The 27,016-nt window shown below is 36.0% G+C and overlaps 4 protein-coding genes across 8 annotated transcripts in view; 2 read left to right on the plus strand and 2 right to left on the minus strand.

Moving 5' to 3' along the window:
* The first annotated feature begins 334 nt into the window (after positions 1-334).
* Positions 335-4,183, plus strand: LOC127852155 (uncharacterized). The gene is made up of 2 exons (XM_052385995.1): positions 335-529; positions 2,099-4,183. The coding sequence occupies exon 2, from the start codon at positions 2,224-2,226 to the stop codon at positions 3,385-3,387; it is 1,164 nt and encodes a 387-aa protein (XP_052241955.1). The 5' UTR covers positions 335-529; positions 2,099-2,223; the 3' UTR covers positions 3,388-4,183.
* A 5,586-nt stretch (positions 4,184-9,769) lies between these two features.
* Positions 9,770-10,618, minus strand: LOC127852529 (putative ankyrin repeat protein RF_0381). The gene has a single exon (XM_052386485.1). The coding sequence runs from the start codon at positions 10,616-10,618 to the stop codon at positions 9,770-9,772; it is 849 nt and encodes a 282-aa protein (XP_052242445.1).
* A 2,177-nt stretch (positions 10,619-12,795) lies between these two features.
* Positions 12,796-18,047, minus strand: LOC127852530 (uncharacterized). Its single transcript, XM_052386486.1, has 7 exons — positions 17,765-18,047; positions 15,265-15,405; positions 14,539-14,634; positions 14,216-14,287; positions 13,995-14,042; positions 13,088-13,422; positions 12,796-12,801 (listed from the first exon to the last, which is right to left on the minus strand). The coding sequence occupies exons 1-7, from the start codon at positions 18,045-18,047 to the stop codon at positions 12,796-12,798; spliced, it is 981 nt and encodes a 326-aa protein (XP_052242446.1).
* A 956-nt stretch (positions 18,048-19,003) lies between these two features.
* LOC127852154 (protein FAM228B-like) overlaps positions 19,004-27,016 on the plus strand; it is a 33,572-nt gene continuing 25,559 nt past the window's right edge. For all 5 annotated transcript variants that reach the window (XM_052385990.1, XM_052385993.1, XM_052385991.1 and 2 more), the window contains exons 1-2: positions 19,004-19,248; positions 26,353-26,514. In XM_052385990.1, the coding sequence (XP_052241950.1) occupies positions 19,141-19,248; positions 26,353-26,514 (270 nt within the window). In that variant the 5' untranslated portion in view covers positions 19,004-19,140. The remainder of the gene's footprint in view (positions 19,249-26,352; positions 26,515-27,016) is intronic.

Consider the following 27,016-nt stretch of genomic DNA (forward strand, 5'->3'; position numbering starts at 1 on the left):
GCGTTTCTTGATTGGTATATGCGCATGTTTTACTTGTTTAGTGTATTTGTTTTGTGTCTCACTCGTTTTCAGGGGTAGTGTCTTGTCATAAATAAAGGACCGTATAGTATAATATGGGTTTTCTGGTCTGCTGGTCTGAAGCTTCACTTTTTATGTATTTGTGGTTTTGAAAATGCATGAAAGAGTTTATATAAACTTGAAGCTCGCTTTTTCTTATCACCATAACACTTGATACGATTTATAGCGAAATAAAACCTGAATCTTCATACTTGAGTTAGGTTTAAGATAGGCCACTTCAAACGCATTAATACTGTAAACAAAACATTGCTCATGTGACATTGAACAGTAGCAGGTATACGCCAAGTCCGTTACTATGTTAAAACAATTAATTTAACTCTGTGCGAGATGGGTTTAGTTAGAACTTGTATATATATTATGACAGACATTCACTTGCCGATTTACATAAACTGTTTGTGGAAATTACGGTAGCAACTGTTCCTTCGTAACCGATTAATAACGGAATTTCAAGGTAATATTAAAATGCGGTTTCATAGTATGTATACATGTACATATAAAAAGGGATACCATAAAGAACAAGTAAATTGTAAACAAACATTACACAGTTATAAATTATTAACTATTTTTAAATGAAAAAGAAATTATTCACAATTTTATAAACGAGGCCAAATTTTTTCAACATATCTGTAAAACCCATGGCAGTTTTAAGGGGCTATACATATGGGTTTCACGTTGAACAGAACTTTTCATGTAATGTACATTGATTTTGGACATTTATCAAAACTAAGTTTACGTTTTGAACACTTTGTTGTATACATGCTTAAGTTTGACGCGTTTTATTTACGACTCAACGAATGAAAAGTGAAAAAACGGATTAAGTCCGCATGTACCTGTTTTGCAATAAAAAACACACCATAAAAACCGAACGCTCATGCGGTTATATATTTTAATGTAAACACAAGATAAGAAAATCCTTTTATGGGGGAATCTGAATCTGGAGCGTCTTAACACTAATCTTTGTAAAAGAACTTGGTCAAATCATTTTTTTTTCAAAGTTACCAAAATGAAATCAAAATAATGAAATCCGATACCAGATGTGCAAGCGACTATGGTATAAAGTATATTACAGCGACATATGACAGTGTTTCCATAAATGAATAGAAGCTTTGTAATCCAATCGTAGCCGCCAATCAATCGGTCAATAGTTCGCTATTTAGTGAAAAGTGAAAAAAGAAAAATTAATCGAATGACCAGACAATCAAGGTATTAATTACACCAATTGCACCAAATCTGATATTAACCTTAAATATTGTATAGCCATATTGTCGGATTAACAGACGCAGTGTATATGCTGCTAATTTGTACGTGCATTTGTGCATATGTGCATATATAATAAATACACATGTATGCTACGTTACGTATTATGTGAACCGCCGTCATTGTGTAAGAATTAGGATGTATGCTACATGACAATAACATTCTGTTTTCATCTCGGTTAGTAGATGGATGCATATAATAAAGCAATACTAGTGATGCATTATGCTGGTAATGGTAAAATGCATATGTGGATATATAGCAATATTATCACTCGTACAAACACATCTGTGCACATATATGGCGGATTATACTGTACATTTATAAAGATTTCATTCACAAATCAGTGTGCATTAAAAGAGCACTTCATTATTTAAATATACGTATTTATGTATATTATATACATTGGTCTTAATAAATAATGTTGTTGACGTGAGGAAAATCACTCCCATTATTTAAATAATGATGCACAATGATTTATGAATCGCATCTTTATAAATGTGCATTGTCATCCGTCATATATGTGCAAAAATGTGGGGCAAATGTGGGGCAAATGAAAGACATGTACTTGACAAATGCGTGCATGAACGTAAAATGATTTATTCATGATAATCGGGTAACTTCTTATTTGAGGGTTTTGATCGCTAATCGCTTAATCCAGATACTGAATCGAAACGATTTATATTTCATTACATTTGCGGAGTGGCGACCCGTTTGCGCTCTGAGCTCTATTGATTAAAGCACTTTCTCTTAACTTCGCTTTCAGTTTTGGCAAACAGGGGCGTGCTGTATTGATAAACAGCTCTACAGGACGTATTGAACAAACAGGGCTGACATTCGGTGTTTGTGTCACTCGGGGCGTACAAACTAAGATTTTCTTGATTTGTAAATATGCAAACAGACGGGCCTTTCAAAGGCAGACACGTTGTTCCCAAGAGACGGGTACGGAATAACAGTGGCAGCGGTGAACGCGATATCCAGCAGGTCTTTAAAGATGTGATCGGAGACGTACATTGTAACATTGAGAGTGATGGAGCTACGGCGAATTTTCTAAATATTCACACTGTGAGGAACGGAGCGCGTCCGAGGAAGAAACAAAATAAGGACTTAGCTGCAAAGAATTCACTTGCAAATCAAGGTGTGCTTAGGATAAGTCCGATTGCAAAAGTGCAGATTAAGCCGATTAAGGTTGTTGTTACCCTTCACGATACAGAACTGAACACAGTTGACAAGGATCATGACGCAAATGAGTTAGATAAAAGTAAACAAGAACACGATAACTATAAGCAAAACGGTCTTCTCGGTAGACGTATCTTTAGGCACCAGTTTCAACGCAAGTCTAAACGGAAATATCACCGGGTTGAAGGTTTTCACACGGATGATGATGGTGATACTTCTGACAACTGCGGTTCCTCGGTGTTCAGTGATCATGCATATAGCGATGGCGAGGAAATATATGCCGTAGGAGAGGCCAATTCTGTTAAGGAGGTGAAGAAAACCCGGTCATTGTCCATCTGTTCGGAGGATTACGTACCGTCGTGGTTATCGAAAGATATTCATCAAATGAATAAGTCCAAGATTAAGCACGAGTTGACAATTAGTGCAAACGATTTGCTAGGAAACGGTGCAAGTTGGTCATTAAATGAGTCGAGAAGGTTCAAGCAAGTGTCACCACAGAGAGGTTCTCAAGCAAGTAAAACGGACCCAAAACAAAGCCAAAAGGCACACGAGGATATAGAAAAGGAGTATTTAGATTTGAGAAAACATTTAAACACTAATACCAACGAAAACGAAAGGCAGTTTGTGGCTCACCAACACGCTGTTCGCCAAGTTCATAGCGAGAGCCCCACCTTGCCGCGATATATAACGTCACAATCAGAGGATCGCCGAAGTCAGTTTGAATCGGATGCTCTGGGTATAAATCACTTTAAAAAGCATATCTTGAACGTTAAACAGTCCAGCAAGAAATTTAGGCGACGTTTAAGGAATCATGATGATAGTCAAAAGCAGACCAAACGAAAACCGTTGCGTTTTATCACAATTTATGAAGGATGACTGAAAAATCAATTTACAAAAAACACACAATTTAAACAGGTTTCCAGCAACTGCATAATAGAAGAAATGTTATCAAAATGTGTTCGTCCTATGTTAATTTCTTTGTGTATTGTATATACATTCTGCACATATAGTAAATGTATATTATTAGTTACTTATAAAGCGTTGAACTGTTTAGCATACGTTTAGCCGTATTTACAATTATTATTGCTGTTGTTTGCAAATGTGTTTATGTTATGAACATTTGTCGCGCTTTCGTTTATTCTTTTCACAAAACTGATCTGATTTGTCCTGTAGAGACACCAGTATTAATATTTCAGGCGATTATCTTTAAGTTATAAATTGGCAATATGTATACGCTAACATTCTTCGCCGTGTGTATATCTCTGTGGATATATGCATATTATCAGATATCTATATATTATCGTTGAACGTATGGTGATACGCCATTTTTTTAAACATTTGTTTTATATTTTAGTTTGTAATTGCACATCAGTAACATTACACGTTAATGCTGTCTAAACAATTGACAAATATGTGTACCAGAAATGTCATTTTCTGATAGTGTGCCATCTCAGGCTAGTTTGCGTTGTATTTATTGTATTATTTGAAATAAAGTTTTGCCTGTCGAAAATGGATTACTAATAATAACTTACTCTATGCAAACGGAATTTTCAGAGGAACAAATGAAGGTGTGACAATTGAATTGTCATTTGATGGTGGTTCGATGAAAGGCATTTTTAGAATATAAAAGTAAGTTTAAATATTCTGATAAATAAAAGTTTATAATGAAAGAGCTATATACGTTTATGAACGATAGTCTTGGTTTTCCTCCTCTTGATCCTTGCGATTTGGCATAAAAAGTGATCCATTCACTTCAAAAGCCGGGCTTAATGCATGTACATTTCGCACAGACTTACCAAGAACGACACCTTCCACCTTAATGGAATTTTTCGTTATAAGAAAGTTTTTTGGAAACGAAAACGAAAATCCTCTGTAAGTGTAACGTGTTGCTATAGATTAGCCTGTAGGGTCGACACTTCATGCACGGGCATTAAGCCTGGTATTCCCAGAGCGGCTCAAATGTATCTTGGTGCATTCTATACACACGATTCGGAACAGCGTGCCTGTTAGTTGACGACACAAACATTTATGACTTGCCATCACTTCGATATCCACATATCTTTTTCTCAGTTCTTTTAAGAAGTGTATGACGTATATTACAGCTTATGTGCAAATCTATGAACTAAGGTACATTTACGTAGCCGTACAGTCCTTTAATAGATTGCACTTATTCAACCTCCAAAGGTTCATTATATCTCAATAAAATAGCATTCATGTTCGTACATCGTGTTTCTTTCAATGTTTTGAAATATATTTATTGATTTTAATACATGCATTTTTCTATTGCAACATCTTTTACACTAATCTGACGGCACGCCATGCCCATATTGCTCTGGTCATGATCATATACATAAAAAAGAATATACAAATCGACTTTCTTTACAATTTTATTAAATTATACGTATTTATTAATTAACTTAATTACGTGTTTACATTTAAAGCAAATGAATGTGCGTTGATATATCTTCACAAAAACTTTATATGTGAATGATCGGACAATGACTACCGTATTTGATCTTACATACAAACATTTGTCTATAAACAATAAGTAAGTACAAACTTGCGAAGGTAAAGGAAACACATTCACAGAATAATACAAATACATACTACCTATAGAATATTAAAAGAACATGCAGGTAATATATGCGATTTCAAAGTTTTCACTTGATACTTTTTTAACGGCAATTTATGGTAGGTTCATGTATCCAATAAATCCAGTGAATTTCAATAGTTGTTTATCACACGTGAAATACAGTAAACATTATTTTATTGCTAGTGTATATATCATAGACACGATCTTTCTAGTTATATTGAATTATAGCATATTTTCTAAATAAAAAATGTTATATGTCACTAAATTTTCTCTATAGTTTGAGCAATTAGGTGCATGTAAGTTAATTAGGATAAAACAACAATCAAATAAAGTCATTGAATGGAAAGCAAACACAACAAATTATATGTTACAAAACATATGGGCCGCGCTCTGTGAAAAGGGGGTTTAATGCATGTGCATAAAGTGTCGTCCCAGATTAGCATGTGCAGTCCGCACAGGCTAATCAGGGACGACACTTTCTGCCTGAACTGGATTTTTGCTTAGAATATACTCTCTTTAAACGAAAAACATCACAAACGCGAAAAGTGTCGTCATTGATTAGCCTGTGCGGACTGCACTTTACGCAAATGCATTAAAACCCCTTTTCACGGAGCACGGCTCATATTTTAATTGGCCATTTGTCCGTGCGACATAAGTTATATTACGCCTTATTACGCTTTATTTAAAGCACATCGTCATTATCCATTAAAATTAACAATCAATTATATATTTACACATGTTTTCATATTAAAAGTTCAGTAGGTAAAACACATCAGTATTGAACAAGCTGAAATGCCGGTACCGAGATTAAATGGGATAAGCTAATTATGGAGCGATATGCTTTAAGATCAAATAAAACTCCATATTCTGATATATTATAAAATATGAATCAGCCTTCTTCAAATGCCTCGGACAATATTTTTAGAACTCATTTTGTTACGTAGCTATTCTATACCTTTTATACTTGGGTGTAAATAAAGAGTTGTTCTGTTCTGTTCAAATGTGCCCTTAAACAAACATTTATGTCCGTCAAATTAAACAATTACGGTTATATGATTATGACATTGAAAATAAGCGTGAAACATGTTTCGCATCCACTTTACGTTAAGCATCTAATCTCTACGTACATGTACATGTTCATACACCGAGCGTTTGGTTATTGGCGAAGAGTTCAAATAAAACGTGTTGATTTGGAGGTTTCGATTTGTTTAAAAGTCATTTATAAGCGCACAATTAAAGTGCGCGAAAAATAAACATTGCTGACGACAAGCTTTATTGACATACGGCTAAGTAATTCGTGATCAATGCCAAACAATTTGCAAAAGAGAAAATAACTCTTTCATATTTGCAGTCCTAATATTGATCTTTGGGTAATAACTGTCATTTCTTAATGATAATGGCTGACTGGGTCTAATCGGACCGGAATGCTATCGGATTTGGACGATGCAAATTGGAAAATGGATTGTTCACTTAAAATCGAAGCAATAAATGGCACTCAACAATAGTGTGTGACATACAATCTCTGAGCATCAAGTGTTGCATTTCTGGTACCAAACATAACATTTATTAAATGGGGACAAGTTCATGTATACAAACAGTTCTCTTTTAGGTAAATAAAAAACTATGAGTCGCGTTCTGAGAAAACTGGGCTTAATGCATGTTCGTAAAGTGTCATCCCAAAGTAGCATGTGCAGTCCGCACAGGCTAATCAGGGACGACACTTTCCGCTGTAATGGTATTTTTTGTTTTAAGGAAGTCCCTCCTTACCGAAAATCAAGTTTAGGCGGAAAGTGTCGTCCCTGATTAGCCTGTGCGGACTGCTTCCAGTTTTCTTAGAGCAAGGCTTACATATAAATGTACTGTAGGTGCGTATATCATACTAAATATTAGCGTCTGTTTAACGTATATCTGTAAGAAAGGTATACGTATATTTTGTTATAATAAGCTCACAGAAAATTATTATGTAAGAATATACATAAGCATGAATTCTAAACGAATTTTGTGGGTGGAAATATATAGTGCATAATAACATCGAACAAGTCATCATATAACTAGGGATGGCAACGAATACCGATTTCGGTATTCGAATATTCGGTCACCCTTCCGAACGAATATTCGGATATTCGGTCAACATATGTTGGAAAAAAAGTCAACTTTGTTTACCGTTCCATTACTCCATGAATTCTACTTTCGTTTTTACCGGAAGTTCACCGGAAGTGACTAAATATTGACACAGCCTTGCCCTCGCTAATTCGAAGCTGATTTTGTTGATTACTTTTTATTGTTAAAATTGAATGACAAAAACTGTTTTTAAACTATTAATATCGTACATCAACAATAGAACGAGAAACATAATATTACATGACGACAAAATAATAAAATGACAAAACAGTTAGATCTACATAAAATTAAAGCTGAACTTAAACGAATTATGTACATAGCCACAACACACTTTGAACCTGTTTAACATACTAAACAGTCAGTCTTTAAAAATTTCCACGTTTAAAAGACACTTGGATCGGCGACTTCTTATCGGATGATGTCGTGAAATACTTCCAAGCAGCGGAAGGCGTAGGTGGCATTTTGCTTGGACAGATATTAACTTTATGCGTGTAGCAATTATAATATTTTCAATTAAATGAGGGTGCAATACCAAAAACATTTCTTTAAGTATAATACCTGATTGAATATTGAGTAATTAATTAATGTTTGGACCATAGGATACGCAAATACTCATTAGAGGTTGAGTAAATTATTTTCTAAAAGTTTTTTTGATTGGACAACGTGATTATAACCATACGATCTGTTTTGTTTTTCACACCAAGTCGGCTCTTTCTTTACTCATTTAATCTTTGATCATGTTAAATGTAATTCGAGTTATTAGATCAAGGTGGTTTAATTGCCATACGGTCTTATTTGTTTTTTACACAAAGTCGGCTTTTCCTTTACTAATTTAATCTTTGATAATTTTAAATGTAATTCGAGTCATTGGATCAAGTGCAGGTCGGAGTTTTGATTGCCGACGCGATTTGCACCTATCATAATTTTGACACAAAGTGTCTGGCTTTGTTAGCGGGATTTATGACCGGTATACTGTCATCACCATAGCGACGCATTATCGCGTCAACCGGAATAAACATTATGACACGAGGAACAACTTTTTTGACAATATTTGAAGCAAATTTTACGAATACAAAGTCTTTGAAATAACTCGATTTTTTATTTTTTCTTCCGAATATTCGATTCGGAAAACAGTATCCGAATATTCGGTCCGGGACCGAATATTCGGATATTCGGATATTCGTTGACATCCCTACATATAACACATGGTATAAAATGTGTGTACTTTTCATAACAAACATTCAAACACGCATCTTATAAAACAACACTGTCAATACACACGTGATTACCGTAAGCTTTCGGACACTTAAAATATAATTTAGATACGAAAAATATTTATAAAAAAGCGTGTCTGAAAATTTACAGACAAATATGTTATGTTTGTTTGTCATTTATCATATTGTAAAAAAAAAACAATTAGAAATGTGCGATAATTGTTTGGTGTTGTCTTCTTTCTCTACTTAAAAAAATACAACTTCACTTATTTGCAATCTCTTACCTGAAATTGTATATAAAAACCTTATAAATACAACTTCACTTATTTGCAATCTCTTACCTGAAATTGTATATAAAAACCTTATAAATACAACTTCACTTATTTGCAATCTCTTACCTGAAATTGTATATAAAAACCTTATAAATACAACTTCACTTATTTGCAATCTCTTACCTGAAATGGTATATAAAAACCTTATAAATACAACTTCACTTATTTGCAATCTCTTACCTGAAATTTTATATAAACCTTATAAATACAACTTCACTTATTTGCAATCTCTTACCTGAAATGGTATATAAAAACCTTATAAAACAACAACAATACTGCTTCCTGAATACGATATCATTTCAAATGCTGTTGAGTGAAACCATTGTTTATTACCGGATTACATGGTAACCTACCCAATAACGAAATTATTAAGGTCCATTGCCCTTAGGGCATTCATATACCAGGTTGCATGACCTTAATCCGGTTGTAAAGACCATGATAGAAGGGTCCACAGATAAGCGAAAACAAGGAAGAAATCTGGTAAAATAGCACTGTAAAATTGTCCGAAAAATTAGAGTCAGCAATTATGAACGAAAATCGGTAAGTCCAAAAATATAGAGTCACGAAAAATAATTATTTTGGCTAAAAAGGGGGTGTCTGAAAAAATAGTGTCCGAAAACTTAGAGTTATTTCGGATAATATTTATAAACTTGTCACGTTTTACGTTTCGTACATGTATACGTGAGCTATACAAGCTCCATCCGCTTAAGGATGCATAGTATGCAACTGTTACACCAATTTAACATGATAAAATCAGAGATAATGCATTTGTAATGAATCAGTAAGATGTGTTAAAAGATGTTATCTCACTTTAAAACATTAGTAAAAATAAATAGTTTCAATAAGGATCTAAACCGCGCTAAATAGTTATCGGTACTTCAACGAACATCCACGGAAAACACCACCGGACCTCTTTGTAAAGAGCTGACCGTTGAGTCTCCAATTATATTGTTACGATGTGCACAAAACTAAGCATAAGGGTATTCATCTAAACACCATCAATTCCTTCGGCAAAAACAGAGAACAGCGCTGCAACCTTGGGCCAAAGCACCAATCCACGATTGACTTTTACAACAGCCCAGTTCACTCCTATTGACATTGCTTCCACGTCTCAGCGACTTCAGATATCTCACAATTTCTGCATTTTCCGACAACTTAGCGTACTCTCCGGAATACGCCCCGCCATTGTCGGCCATCGATATCAAATCCGGATAAGACTCGCACAGGAATTTGACAATCTTTAGATGCCCATTATACGCCGCCATGTGCAACACCGTGTGGCCGTCATTAGTCTTAGCCATAACATTCATTCCTTGTTTAATCAAGTATTTGAGAGCCTTTATATGGCCGCCACTGGTAGTGTAATGCAATGCCGTGCAACCGAACTCATCCTTTGATGAAACTGTGGACGGAAATGAAGTACAAATGTATTGTATTATGTCCAATTTGCCGCTATACGCGGCTTTGAGAAGAAGAGTGCTTCCGTTTGTGGTCAATGCCAGAGGATCTATTCCCTTAGATAGGAATAGTTTTAGAAGTACGAGATTCCCGCTTCCGGCGCTGTAATGGGCAACATTATGACCAGTGCCGTCCAGAGCGTTTAGAAGACTCGGGTACTTATCGCAAATATAGTTTGCCATCTCAAGATGGCCATCGAATGCTGCCAAATGGAGAATTGTGCTCGCTGCATTTGTTGTCGACATAGGGTCGGATCCACGCGATATCAAGTACTCTAGGGCATCTATATGACCGCCCCTGGCTGCGTAATGAATGCAATGGGCGCCGTTGACGTCCTGATTTGATAACAACTCTGGATATTCCGTGCACAGGTGCCTCACTACGTCCATTTGTCCATTAAACGACGCAATGTGCAAGTATGTTTGATTTTCGGCTGTTTTCGGAAAGCGGTCATCGAACATTTCAGTCAACAATTTTCTCAAAACATCCAATCGTCCTTCTTGAGCAGCGAAGTGGCTAGCAACGTACGAGCGTTCATTTTTGACGTACAATAAACCATGGTCAATTGATAATATGTACTCAACCATTTTTAAATGACCAGCAAAGGCAGCTTCGTGTAAAATTGTGCTTCCATCGTCCGACACAGCCCTTATGTTTGCTCCCGAATTTAGGAGAAACGTCAGGATGTCGTCAAACCCTCCCAACGCTGACGCATGCCATGCGGTGTAACCATTAGCACTAGGCATTGTTAAAAGTTTCTTAAAATTTTGACAAATGTATTTAACCGTATCCAAGTGACCGTAGTAACATGCTTCGTGCAGCAACGTACATCCATCTTTGCTAACAACGTATGGATCGATGTAATTTTCAACGAGAAAGGAAAGAACCTGGACCGAACCACTAGCGGAAGCGTCATGTGCGGGAGTGTTCCCATCACGATCAATCGTCTCGGTTATTTGAGGGTATTTCACGGTAAGGTACTTTACGAGGTCGATTTGTGCATCAAAAGCGGCAAGGTGGAGGAAACCTCTACCGTCTAACGTTCGTTCATTGGGATCTACTTCATTTTTAAGAAAAAATTCCATAGCTTGAACGCGTCCATTCTTGGCTGCAATTTGTTGAGGCGTAAATGATTCATCGTTTGGTAAACCTTTGACTGCTGCAGATTTATTCCAGATGTAACGTAGCACTGAGGTATGACCATTGGCGGCCGCCAGATGGAATACGGTATTTCCGCCATGAACTCGCAGAGATGGGTCCACTCCAAGGCTAACGAGGAGCGCCAGTGTATCGACGTGTCCTTCTCTTGCTGCGTAATGCGCGCTGGTAAAGCCACTGTCATCGGTGGAAGTAATCAAGTTCGAGAACCTAGAACAAATACTTTTCGCTAATGCTGTCCTTCCATACATTCCAGCTATGTGCAATATCGTTAGTCCGTTTTTGAAATTTGGAGTAAGGGAGAATCCAGCTTTTTCCAAGAGATTCAAAATGTCATATTCACCTCCAATGACGGCACTACGGATGAGCTGACTGCCATCGCTGTCTTTAGTGCTCTTCAGTATTGAAATTGAATTCTGATCCATTGATTGCAGTAAAAATTTAACAACAACAATCTTTCCCTTTTTACAAGCGATGCGCAGGGCATCGCCAAGCGACGGTTGCAGTGGAAAATTTGGCGAGCATACTAGTTCTAACGTTCGTATATTGCCACAAGATACTGCTGCTTTTACAACATTCTGGTCATTTGGATTGCACATCCTCAGAAGAGGTTGAAAATCAATGTGCATCCCTGTCTCTATTATTGCGGCAACCGTCTTTCCAATGGACGTGCGAATCTCCGGACTTACTACACTGCGTATGTGTTCGCAGGCTTGTATTAAATGGGACGTAACTAATATCTTATTCGCCTTTACTAGAAAGGAACTCAGCGGTAGGCCATTTTCTCGAAATGTTAAACATAACTGCCAGTCATGTTGGAGGAAGAAAGGTTTCACAAATTCTTCCATGTCCCACAATTCAAGCGAAGCGATATCTCTGAGAGAATTGTTTTCGTTGTCCAGTGCATTGCGAACGATCTGAAGCAAAGTGGTGCATTGCTCCATTGAAATCCGTTTTGTGATCTTCATTCCTTGTTTAGATGCAACTTCGTCCTCAATGTTTTCACCGATTCTAAACGATATAGCTTGTAAAGCTGAAAATGGCAACACACCTATTGCTCCTTGAAAATCACACTGCATAAACACTTCCAGGACGGCTAAGAAGACAATTCTACTTGACAGTGCCAGATATTCGTTCTCATTTTCAACAACTAGATTGCAACTTTTCAGCTTGTTTACACAATTTGTTACATCAACATATGCGCATTTTCTTGGAGTGTAAAGTTCTAATAAATGCATGAAGTGTGTTTTATCTTTGTTACTCAGTCCCGAAACTGGGTATTTCCCATCCATAATTAATAGCAACACTAACAAAATAAGCGAAGCAAAGTCTTCTTCTTTGCATTTGTTGACATAGCCAACAACGTAGGGCAGTGGGTTTTCAAACAATAACGGAATGTCTATTGTTGCTATGACTGAAAGCGAACAAAGCAAAGAAAACCCACACATAGAACTGTTAATATCCAACTGAGAAACATCGCTGATGATCGTACTTGGAATTTTAAGCTTTTTCAATTGTAAAGACAACAAATCATATTTTTCCTGGATAGTCAACTTGTTTTCATTCGATTCCATATCGAATCGGCATGCTTCTTTGCTAAAGAAAGATAGAAGTTCTTGGTGTTCATTCAGCTGTGACATTACATCGTTCTCCGATGTCAAGATCAGTATCAGTCTGTTTTTGCCCAACAAAAACTGTACTGTCTCCGTTAACCGCTGAAACTCGCTTACTTTAGCAGTATCCAACTTACCAGTACCAAAACAATCTGGAATAACTACCACAGCGTTAATCGAATTGTTCAGCAAAAGATTTAAATCACTGGGCACTTTAAAATGCAAGGGCAAAACGTCGTCTTTGACTGTTGTGAGAGCAAGTTGCAGCTCTGTAGCGATTCGCGTTCTTCCACCACCAACTTTGCCAGTAATTAGTAAAATCTTTCGCTGTTTTAAAAAGGCCGCTGCGACCTCACATTGGCGTTGAAGACTTTTGTTCGATGTCTGAGAGCGGTCGTGTTGAACTTTCTGTCTAGTTCGTTCTACAATATAACAAGAATCATGTCTACGCGTTTGTCAGTTTGACTAGGAACAGGCAATGGATTCTAATTTAAGTTAAACGTATATTTTTAAAAGGGGCATATCGACGAATAACGTTATACTTTTTTTTATTTAATACGTTTGTATTTAATATTTGATTGAAACCCTTTTCTCGTTTTTGTTAAACCTTATTGTAATATGTTTTAAATAATTTCCGGGCGTGGAAATCAGTACCTAAATTGTTATGAATAAAATGAACACGAGGCACTGCGATACGGATGCACATTTCCGATAACGGGACCTTAGCGTAGTAAAATTAACATTGAAGAAGAGTATGTTCGTAGGTTTGAGTTTCACACAACTAGAGGTTTGTATTGAAAAAATATAACTATTAAATATCCAATTAAAGGGCATGTTCAATTTTAAAACTTGTATTTTAAGCGCAATATTGTCAATATGCACCTTAAAGTCGAGAAATAAAAATGACAATAACCCATTTATAAATAGCGTTTATGGAAATATGCTGAAACAAATCAGATGTATCTGAAGTAAAAAGCATTTTACGGTTGCTTACCAGAGATGGACAAAACTTTTCTCACACTGTCCTCATCTTGCGTAACACCTACAAACAAGAACATGTATCAACAGTGGAGATTCTGATGTTCTTAATAAGGTTAATACAAATAATTGTTATAGATGTTTCAATCGTGCACGTATCAGAAAATAGTAGTTAATCAAGTTAATTAAATTTTTAAATCGACTTTCATTTAATATTTTGGAAAGTACAAATCTTACTTGCTAGAACGCCTTTCGATTTGTCGTCCTCGACAATATCCATACGCGAACCTTGCTGAATTCTTGAAGAAGCTAAAACATTGAACAAAACTGTAAGATTGGCGTTTTCGAAAATAAAAACACAATCTTCTGAACTGATTCTCTCTACAGTCCAGTTTTGGTCACATTTTCGACGCCATACAAAATAATATACCACACACTTAATAAGTGTACAACTGCCTATCTTGGGGCTTAACAAAAAATATATAATGTTACTGGTTATGGTTGACTCATAAAGTTATGTGTTATTATTGTTTTGTTATTGTTTTGTTAATAGTACATACCTCTAGATACGGAGCGTCTAGTAGCATGGACGTCGCCAACCGGGCTCGCTATCCGAAGCGGGGTACTTGCTGGACGTGTGGTTAGCTTTGCATTGCCTAAACAAGCAGCATATACGTAACACGTGACCAAATGAATTGTGTGGAGAGCAATTGAATTCGATACAATAAAACGTATCTTAAGTTCTGTTTGCTTTATTCAGTATGTTGCTCGTTTGTTGGTTTATCCATTTAATCAAAGCTCCTTCATTTGTCTACATAATAATAATAACCAACTAAACGGTTGTCAGACATTTACATGCAAGCTATCCTCAGAGCCAACCATCTATGACGCGAAGCCGTTGTTGTGATTTTGTTGTACCTAATACCTAGGCCATCCCGGTTCAATCACCGTTACCGGAAGCATGTGAGTTTGGGTGTTGGTCGTCATAACGGACAGGCGGGGTTCTTCCGGTTATTCTGCCCCGAACCCAACACACAATAAAATACTACACGAACATTTAAACTTTTTTAGTAATAACTTAATGTCTAAAAATAACCGCTAAAATTCAAAATTCGTCCCAACTCTCCTGAGTATAGTAGCAAATAAGGTAGGAATGATGTAACACTCTCCGGAGCCTGACATAGCGCAGCCTCAGCCGCGGAAAGACCTCAGAATCTTCGAAATACATATACGTGTCATTTGTTATAATCGGAACGATCGTACGAGTAACGTTAATTAGTACTTACCTCTGCCCACAAGGATGTTGCGCTTGGCCCCTCGGTTGGGTTGAGGAGGTGGCGTCTTACTTTGGGTGAGCCTCTCGGCGATGTCAGCCATAGAGGACGGCGGCGTGTGGACCAAACCATTTAGTTCGGTTACTATGTCGTCTTTGGTAACACAAATCAATTTATTATTTTTGTATCATTTTGCTGAAATATTTGAGAGCACGAAAAGACAGACGCTACGCCGACAAGCCGAATAATTATACACTTAGTCTCGTCGTATCTTTTATCATTTAAAATATAATTCAAAATAAGTATGATATTCAGCGCGTGTGGCTTCGTTATTTTTATGATATCAATTTAATGTTAGCTGGTTGAAACTTTTCATGGAAGTTTTTACTACCATTATCCTTGTCAGTTTTGAAAGTAGCTTTGAATAAAAGGCAATTAGAGAACAATATGTCATCGTTTCTATTTTGGACACACACACAAATAGATACAATAAGCGCCGACAACTTGATAATACGTCCTAACCATTAAACGTTTTCAGTAGCATACACACTTTCGTATCACAAACTATTTTCGAAAATATTAAAGAATACAATTTACAATCCAATGTTATTACATGGGCATATTAGGTATATATCGCAGTACATATTCAAAGACGCATAAAGTGAAACTTCAGCTGCACCAGCAGGAGAGGAACCTCCTTGTACAATGCGGTATTTTGTTGATGGCACAGAACCTATTGGCAAGCATGAGGAATTAAACAAATGTACTAGACAACCCCAACCTTCAGGACCATGAATAAAACTTGCGTCAAAGCCTTAGAAAGGTAAATGCCAAAGTACTGAGGGTCTTAAGCCCGAATTACGAACAAATCATGTTACGTGTGAACATATAAAATCTACTTTGAAATATCTTAATAGCTTTAAATAATACACTGCAAATTAATTGTTAATCGATAAGTTGATAATTTCATATCAAATTATAAAATGGCCAATGATGCCATACCTTCCTCCTCTTCTGTGACCTCTTTCGGCGAAGGGTGTGTCCCGTTTTCTGACATTGCGTTGAATTACAATCCCTTTATCCGTAAATAAATGGTCTCGCCTCTTACGCCGTTATCCATGTACAACTGCTGTATCTACTCTTTTATTTAAATCTACTACTTATAGTTTTTAACACACAAGAATCAACTCATCTCGATTCGTCGACCTGACGTGAAATTTTAGGTGCTTTAGTGACCTAAGATTCGATGTCTCTGTTTTGTTAACCATACTAAATAAGAAGTATTGAGCTTAATTTCGATTGTCTTCTCAGACAAGTGCCTAATATCTGAAACAAAAGAGCTGATCAAAGAACGCATCAGACCGTGCAACCCGAATAAGTTGGAGGTTTGTTTTCATTAATCGAACCATACTCTGGGTGGAAACATATGTATTTAAATGCGTTTATTCTCCTTGTACATGTATTAGGTTTCTTATATAATACTCAGATAAGATCAGCATTGTTTGAATTTGGTTTAAGGGCAGGTCTGCATGTATGTAGGTCAAAAATGTTGATTCCAAATGCACCACATGTTAGTTACCAGTAATATTGAATGAAAGAATAATAATAATAATAAAAAAATAATAATAATAATAATAATTATAATAATAATAATAATAATAATAATAATAATAATTATTATTATTATTATAATATTATTATTATTATTATTATTATTATTATTATCATTAATGATATTGATGCTGCTGCTGATGATGATGATGATTAGTAGTAGTAGTAGTAGTAGTAGTACTAACTAATAATAATTATTATTATTATTATCATAAGTATACATAAAATTACATTATTATTATTATGGTTGTTGTTGCTGTTAGTTATATAAAATTGTCAGAAAACGCACTGATAAATTTTTTAAATTCACGAAATCAGATCGGCAAAAATTATAAGTCTTAACAATATTATATCCAATATTTTCATTATAAATTACTAGTATATCGATACGTACTACATGTCTGGAAACCAAAATCCAAACTATCCTGTTAAAGTATGCTCATGACGCAAGGTAAAACCAAATGCACACAATACGATCCAAAGTAGGTATGGCAATTCATACTTTACTTCGCAAATTGATTTTAAAAAGAAACACATAATAGCGTAAAGCAATCAAACTACGACACTTTGACATTTATCAACATATCCTTAGTGCCCATGATGAAGGAAAATGCCCATAGTGCCCATGGTCAATGAATGCCTAGCAAACACAAAGTTAGTTGTCTATAATACAAGCTCAAAACCAGGGGGGGGGGGGGGGGGGGGGGGACACCCGTTATTTTGTTAACTCAGCTATTTACACGATACCTTTTGAAAACGACAATTCACCATATAGAGTCATAAGATTACAAGAAGATCATACCATTTCAATCGGATCTACACAAATCGGTCGATAAAGTTTAACCTGGCCAATGAAATATTATGTCAACCAATGTTTGATCAATAGAACCAACTTACTTACCGGTACTGCCTTTCACGCCGGGTGGCGTGCCATCTGGGGTCCATCGGAGTGCCACTTTCGGAATGGAATCGTTGTTCATCCTCAGTACATGACCAATCCATCTCCATCTTCTCTTGGTTATGAGCGTTTCCATGTCTTCCATGTTGCATCGCTGGAGAAGTTCGTTGTTGGAGATCTTTCTGGGCCAGAAGATTCGCAAAATCTTTCTGAGGCAGGTGGTGTGGAATGACGACAGTTTTGCAGTATCCGGCTTCGTCATGCGCCAGCATTCCGACCCATACATGAGAGTAGACAGCACACAACTTCTGTATAGTTTCAGCTTTGAGTGGGTGCTGTACTGAGCCGATTTCCAGATGTTGTTCATGTGTGCAAGGCATTTCTGGCTTTGTTCAGTCTGCTTTTGATGTCCTCCTTAGCGCCTCCGTCCTTTCGGATGATGCTGCCCAGGTAGATGAATTGATATGTTTGTGGTAAGTCGGCACCATGGGCCTTCACTGGGGTGGGTCTTTCGGCGTTGAGTAGCATAGTCTCTGTTTTCTTTTGGCTGACACTTTGTCCACTTTGTCCTCCAAACATACATAATCGATCGGTCTTCTCTTGAATGTGTTTATGTGTATGCGATAGCAGTGCCAGGTCGTCTACAAAATCCAGGTCGTCTAGGGAGGTGAAGAGAGTCCAGCGTATGCCTTTCTGAGCATCTTTCGTGGTGTTCTTCATCACCTAGTCGATGGCAATGTTGAACAGAATCGATGACATTACACAACCCTGTGTGACCCCTGACAATAGAACCAACAGACAGGCTAATGATACTGCTTTTGTAATAAAACTAAGACTCAACTTACCGGTACATCGTACTATCGCGTCATCACTACATTGGTACTACAATACAAGAAAATACTAAAATGCAGGAAAATATGTGCATTACATCGACGATTAAAGAATAGCATGCGTATGGACAGGCTCTCGAACCCAGCCCTTTGCCGTCCCAAGGATCATGAGATTCCTTCGCGTCAGAAAATGTAACATAACTTCTTTTAAATTATAAAACATTCGTTAATGTGGGCATGATTGTTTCATTTACTGATAAACAGGTTTTGTTAAACAAACTTTGTATAAACATACAAGCCGTAGTATCGGTCCAAGTTTACAAGACGATAATACCCCATAAAGTCATCCCGACAATTTCGCTGTCGTTACATCGTGTTGTGTAACCTTCGCTACAGGTGCTCGTCTAGTTTCTATGTGACGTCACATTGTTTAAACATGGCTGCTTAACTGTTTTTAATCTGTCAAACATTTAAACTTTGTCGGTAAATAGTTGTATAGCTATAAAATATATGTTTAATCCGCCAACGGGCGGAAATTTCATTTAAAAAATGACGTCCATGTTATGTCGTAAGGAATTCGGTGGCCAGGTTCGCGTCCACGATGGAAGTCTTGTGGAAGAACTCACTGTTGATGATAACGATCAGATAAGAACATTGGTAAGTAGCCTCTTAAAGATTCGTTGTTTTTCAGCTTCCGTTTTATAATAATATTTATGTTCAATAAACACGATTAAAAATGTAGAATAACATAAGGTGAAAGCCAATAACTCCTTATTACACAATTATTTCAGGTATTGAAGCCAACATAGCTATGGGGAAAAAAACAAAGCAATTTGTTATTGTTAACCATTATTTGACAGTTGATCGAAAATCACCATAAAACTCACCAACAGTGCGTTTAAATGCATAACTCTAAACAAATAAACAGTGTAATTTGATAGATTGATAATTTTTACGAACACAAAATCAAAATCATTTGTGCAAGTATACTCTTGTGACATTGTAGGGTCTTGTGAATTTAAACACTATTTTTAGTTACAAAACACTTGCTCTTTCTATTTTAAAAGAAAACAGAATTGATGAACACTCTATACTTTGTATTCATAGAAAATGAACACTAAAAAAAAACATCACAGCAGACAACAGGTGATTAGCGTGTGGCTATGATATTAATTAGTGAAAACATCATTTTGAATGATAAATAATCATATTATAATGAAAAATCAACTTTTCTGGAAAAAAAATCACTATCAAGTATATATATATATATAACAAGGTATTCAACTCAAAATCAGCCAAAAACAGGGTGCATCGCTTTGAATAGCCATTACTTCATCAATTTTGCAGCGATTTTCACGATCTCGGTCTTATTCAAAGCAGAAATAAATTTCCTTTCTGGAAATGTACATGTCTTGCAATATTTTTACAAATACTGGGTCAACTTTTAAGAAATAACACGATACACAACTCGCGTGACCCACTTGATATCGATCAGACAGGATTTCCGACTGAAATCTTCACGGAGTAAAGGGCATTTTCCCTGCAAAGTTCACGGACCTCCATACCATAATTCAATAAAACGTATGAAAAAATATTCTTGCTTGCCACTGCATTATGCATCAAAACTAACTGTCCAGCGCCATTTGAAACCTTTGTTACCATACATTTCAACTAACTGACATTTTAAACACCCCTTGTCAAAAAATAACCCACTTTCATACCAAAACACACTTAAACCAACATAAAACTGTGTTTTTTCTGAGTTTTTCTTAGGGGAAGTTGGTTTTTGCTAATAAAAGTGAGTTTTATGTGCGCTAAACTGTGCTTAACTGAGTTTAAAGTTGGTTATTTTAAGAAGATGTGTGTTTAAGCGAGTTTTTTTCTGTAAGAAGTCGGTTTTTTGTGTGTCAAAAGTGAGCCTTTTTATTTATGAGTTGGTTTATGTGTGTTTAAGTGTGTCTTTTTGTTTTATAAGCGAGTCTTTTACAACAGAAGTTGGTCTTTTTATAAACAGAAGTGGGTTTAAGCGAGTTTAACTTGGTCTTTTTGTAAATAAGTTGAGAGCTGCAACGAGGCTTAAAGACTCACTTTAACACACTTTTCAACAAGTTGGTCTTTTGTTTATTAATATAACTCATCAATGAAACAATAATTCTTCAACTGGGTCTTTGTTTGATGTTTTTAGCCATAAATAAAACAAGTCAATTGTAAAGGGGCTTTTTTTACAGCTTGTTTGCCATTGTCCCTATTGTACATTTGTGTGCTCCCCATAATTTTTAGGGAATATTGGATGAAAATGGCTCTTTCAGAACATCACAGGTTCACAGATGGACAACAAGTTTCACTGACAAAAACTATAACAATGGTCAAGCTTAGTTTTATACATGAAAATGAAAGAGTTTGTGTTTCACTTTGAATTTTTATCTTTATGTTTGTTTTTATTATTAACAATATCTTATGATTGTTTTATGTCTTAATTTTTTATTTAAAAAAAAATCTCATATGATTGTTTATATTTGTTTAAAACAGTATTTACTTGTTAAATCTGCATATTTAAATAATTATGGTATTGGAAACATTATTTTGGAAATAATCTATTTATTTTTGTACATAAGTTATGCAAGATTTTGAAATTTGCATATCATACCATCATATCCATTTTCTTAATTTGCAATAAAATAATAAAATGCCAAACATGACCTGTGTTACATAAACTGTCAACAAAATAACAAGACAATACCTAAAAAAAAAACCTTATTTCACACCACTAACAATAAACAGATAACAATCTGTCAGGCATTCAGAGCTAAACAGGGTACTGATTAAGGGGCAGATAAGGCTACTGATGGGGTTTGCCTAGAGATAAGGCTGTGTGGAATAAGATATAAGGCTTTTGATTGGCTATTGCACTGAGGAAGTTATCTTTTTGAAAAAAACAACTTTTGAAAAACAAGCTGGTGTCAGCAATTGAATATTGAGCTAAATTTAATTCAGCAACATTAATATAAAGAAGTGAAAGACTTATAATGGTAGTGTAAAATGTCTTGAAATTCTGTCAGCATGAAGTATTGTGTGATGAAAACAATGTGTTTTTTACTGCAATGTGGAAATCAATAATAAGTTGGTTGGAAAGGGGGTTGAACTGCCTGTTGTTGTGTTTGGAATACTGAAGAACAGTTTTAACAGGTTTGTATTGTCATTTCTTCACCCCTTTTTTATTTAGTTTATTGAATTAATTATGATCATTATCATATTTATGTATTGTCACTGGGAAATGTAAATGGATAAGTTATTGTATTGCAATTTAAAGGATAAACAACACATTTTGAAGCAAAAATAGATAAACTTACACATGAAATAGCTGTGTGTAAATGTTGTGTACAGTGAATAATTATGGTTGTGTTTCATGGTTATTGTCATCTAAAATTTTATTTATATCTATTTCTGGTTATTACTGAACGGATTTCTTTCCCTCATACTTAATTAGAACTTATATATTTTAATTTTGAAGGTTAAACTCTTGCCACAAGGCAAAATTGACATCGATGGGAAGATCCTTTGGAAAGAATGTGCATCATCGCCTGCCTGATGTATGGACTTTTAAACCTGGTTTTTACCCTGCACAAGCTGGCAAACTTGAGGGGAACAAGAGTGGGAAAACCTCGCCCTGTCCTTGACCAAGAAAGCTTGATTTGTTGAGAGGTAAACTATACAGGTTATTGCATTTACAATGCCACCAGACCACACAGCCAAATGAGACCACGCATCTTGGTACATTTTCAAACTGCATTTTCTACCAAACGCAATTTCTTTTAATAATTGATGAAAAGTGCTAAGTCACATGTGATCACGGGATTAAAATTTCAAAAATAAACAAACAAAAACAACAAGCAAATAACTTAAATTTATTATTATTAAAGCAACAAGATTACCATAACAGCAATATTTCATAGTTAAGTGGAACGAAAACATAACCAATCAACATGTTTGAAGAATGCCTTGCCCTTTTGAAAGTGATATGGTATTAATCCTTTGCAGATCAACTGGCATAAGAGATGCTCAAGAGGAGAAGGACACAAGCAGCATCAATGGTACAACTACATGTCGCTCCAGCGCCCGCTTTCCAGGTCTCTACCAGCTGCTTTCCAGGTCCCTCCACCCGCCAAGATCAGGTCTAGGTCCCTGCACTGGCTGCTTTCCAGGTCCCCTAGCGGTCAAGGTCTCTCCAGTCACTGCTGTGCAGGTCCCAACACAGTATGCCGTCAAGGTCCCTCCATAAGCTGAAATCCAGGTTCCTCATTCCACTGCGGTTCAGGTACCTCCAACAGCTGAGATCCAGGTCTCTGCAGCAGCTGCGGTCTAAATACTCCACCCGCAGTGGTCCATTGCGGTCAACCTTTTGCTTCAAAATCTTCCATAAATGTCTATTATTGTATAATGTATTGTAAAAATAATCTGTTTTTATTAATTTGCGGTGTACTATTTTTGTCATATAAACATAATTTTCGTACACATTGTGTTTTTTTCCCTTTTAACCACATGGGGCTTATAATGAACTGTTGTAATTGCTTCACAAAAACCACTTTTTCTAGAACATATCAGTCCAAAATTATTTTTTTTCACACTGCAAAATCCCACAAAAGGCTCACAAAAAACCTACTTTCTTAAAAAAACTCACTAAAACACTGTTAAAACCCACAAAAATCAACTTACCCAAACCCACAAATTGCTTTTGTTTTTTTCACAGATAAAATACTGTTAATAACTAGGTTTAAAGCGAGTTAAAAGCATGTTTTCACTGTGAAAAAAACTAACAAAGGCGTGCTTTCAGCTCACTTTTCGCTCACTTAAAAACCGTGTTTAGCCTGCTTATAGCTCACATAAAAAACACACTTTTTACCCACTTAAAACCAACTCCACAGACAGATGTTGGTCTAAGCATGTTTAAAAAACCTCAAAAAACCAACTTGTAGAAAATCATACTCAATTTAAACCCACTTAAGATGGTTAAAAAACCCACTATGTTGGTTTAAAGCGAGTTAAACCAAGATTTAACTCAGAAAAAACCAAGTCGGTAAGCTAAAAAACCCAGTCGGTAAGCTAAAAGCGTGTCTGAAAAACCCGCTTTTAGCACAGTGCAAATACCGCAGAGTTAAACACAGATGCCTGAAAAAAACTCACTTTAAACCCACTTAAGACGGTTAAAAAAACCACTATGTTGGCTTTAAGCGAGTTAAACCAAGATTCAACTCAGATAAAACCAAGTCGGTAAGCAAAAAGTGTGTTTAAAAGACTCGCTTTTAGCTCGGTGCCAATACCGCAGGGTTAAACCCAGTTTAAAACTGGGTTATAACCGGATTTTGCTCACTTTTTTGACAAGGGACACAAGTGATTTCATTGGTCCAATGCGAAGGTGTGTCTTTACAACTGGAGATTTCATTCATGAATCCTGTCTGAGCGCCTTCAATTAGGTCACGTGAATTGTGTATCATTTTATTTCTTAAAATTTGACCCAGCATGTGTAGAAATATAACAAGATATATACATTTCCTGAAAGGAAATTCATTTCTGCATTGAATAAGACTGGGTTTGTGAACATCGCTGCAAAATTGATGTAGTAATAGCTGATCAAATCGATGCACCCTGTTTTCGGCTGATTTCGAATTGGATACCTTGATATATATATTTGATAATGAAAATATTTTTTTCCAGAAAAGTTTATTTTTCGTTATAATATGATTATTTATCATTCAAAATGATGTTTTCACTGATTAATATCTTAGCCACACGCTAACCACCTGTGCAGCAGACAATGCTGATCAGGCCTGAGTTATTGAACAAAAAATGCAAAACGGAAGTATTAAGTTGTGTTGACAATTCGAATTATGTGGTTAAGGTCTATTAAACAATATTCAAATGAAAACCTCTTCAAGTGGTCACACAACAATGTTGGCCTAATTTTACATTGTGTGTCTATTAGAGACATTTTAGAGCTAATAATAAGATGCATTTAACTATTTTAATTTTCTAAACATGATGCATGGCAAGAAGCTTTATCGACACCACATTCTTGTTGATACATTGATTTTCTTCTTAAAGTTGAAAACTATTAATATAAAGCATGACCTAAATATATCACAATTCTTGTAGACTTTTAATACTAAGTTGTCTTTAGGTAACAGGTCTAGTCAGGACTATAAAACCTCCTTTCTTAAGTTCCTTTTGCTAAAGGCAACCCATTATTAAGGGTCCCCATTTACCCCCAGTAAATAAATGCTTTCAATGTCATTTGTCAATTTTATATAGACTTATACACAACTTTGTAAGTTGTGAGTCTTATCAATTGTGTGTTCTTTCAGCATTTAGAATAGGTTTTATAGAATAAGACCTTAGTCGTGAAAAAATGGTCAGGAGCTTAGCTGTCCACTATAAAGTCACACATACTTCTGTGGTCTCATTAGCCGACATTGTAGCTCCTGACCAGACTTTTAGGATGGGAGAGATGGTCTGGAGTTCAAATAATGCAGACTGCACACAGGTATTACGTAAGACCTGTTTACGCATGATGTGGCTCACAAGTCTTTGAGCACACCATGACTGTGTAATGGTAAACAAACTTTACAGTTAATAAAACAATAATTTGTAGTGTACAGAACTAGTCGCCCATTTAGACCAGTTGGTAGAGCACCACTCTAGTGTTCTGGCAGTCATGGGTCAAGCCCAGCACATGGAGCGCTTTTTTCCTCCCAGCATAACTGAAGTCTATGTACGGACATTATCCTATGAAAAATAAAATGAAAAGTAAGACACTGTTTATGGGTGACTGGTTCCACATAACATGTATTAAACAACATGTCATAAAATAAGTTAGTTTTTTATGCCCCGGAAGGAGGGCATATAGTGATCGGACTGTCCCTCCGTCCGTCTGTCTCTCAGTCACACTTTGCGTTTAGGTATCGAAAAATGCTCATAACTTCTATGTTGCTTCAGATGTAATCTTCATATTTGGTATGCATGTGTATATGGACAAGGCCTTTCCATACGCACACACATTTTGACCCCTTTATCCTTGACCTTGAACTAAGGATCCGCATAAAGGTTTCGAAATCTGCGTTTAGGTTTCGAAAAATGCTCATAACTTCTATCAAAGCGTTTTTCGGGGGGCATATGTCATCCTATGGAGACAGCTCTTGTTTTTATGCTCCCCCCAAAAATTTTGGGGGGAGCATATAGTTGCCGCTTCGTCTGTCTGTCCGTCGGTGTGTCCGTCCGTGCACAATTTTTGTCCGGGCTATTTCTCAGCAACTAATGACCGGAATTCAATGAAACTTTATGGGAAGCTTCACTACCAAGAGGAGATGTGCATATTATCAGTGAGTTCTGGTCGGATGATTTTTCACATAGTTATGGCCCTTTTAAATTTTCCATTAACTGTTCATATAGTGCAATTCTTGTCCGGGCTATTTCTCAGCAACTAATGACCGGAATTCAATGAAACTGTATGGGAAGCTTTACTACCAAGAGGAGATGTGCATATTATCAGCAGTATCTGGTCGGATGATTTTTCACAGAGTTATGGCCCTTTTAAATTTTATATAAAAAAATTATTGTCCCCCCAACTACTGTGCCCTCAAGACGTTTCCTTTTATCTGAATATATAGTGCAATATTGTGACATAAAAAAACTTTGGGGAGCATCACCAGTCTCCGACGGTTTCTTGTTAATTATATTTTTATTTATAGATCTATTTAATACTTGTAGATGAAATCCAAGAGAAGGTCAGCAAACAGAAGAATAAACCGACCAAATACAACCCCCAGTCCAGCCAGGAGTCTGTCAAGAAACATGGACTCACAGAGCTTGATTGGACAGACCATGAAAGTTCAAGATTGGCTCAATGAGAAAACAGTGAAAACACTACAGGTATGTGCACACATAAACTATAGTTTCTGTTTTAGTGTGACTGAGGAAGTTTGCTGTGTTAATTGGTATTTGTTTTAAAGATATTGCAACATTTTAATTAAAACTTTTTGGTACAAACATGATTTTTAGTTTCAGTGCCCTATAAATTGAAAAATTAAAGTTCTAGCAACAACTTTTATAGCTCTATAGGGCTGGTGAAACACGGGCACAAAACAATTCTGCTTAAACGGAAAACCCATAAAAATATAACCCCAAGAGGAAATTAAAGTTTATAAAAAATTATCAAGAAATCTGTATTAAAGTGTGAAGGTTTCTATTCATGATTGTGCTTTTTATCACATGCTATACCCTGTTTCCCATGTTATACAACCATTACATATTTTTTTATAGTACACATGTGTAATACAACATTTTTAAGCATTTTCATTGGCTTAGTTTTCGTTTATTGACCAATTGCATTTTGTTATTTTGCTGAAATGACGTTGCAACGTCAAATGACATC

The sequence above is a fragment of the Dreissena polymorpha genome, chromosome 12 (genome assembly GCF_020536995.1).
Source record: "Dreissena polymorpha isolate Duluth1 chromosome 12, UMN_Dpol_1.0, whole genome shotgun sequence".
Classification (NCBI taxonomy): domain Eukaryota; kingdom Metazoa; phylum Mollusca; class Bivalvia; order Myida; family Dreissenidae; genus Dreissena; species Dreissena polymorpha.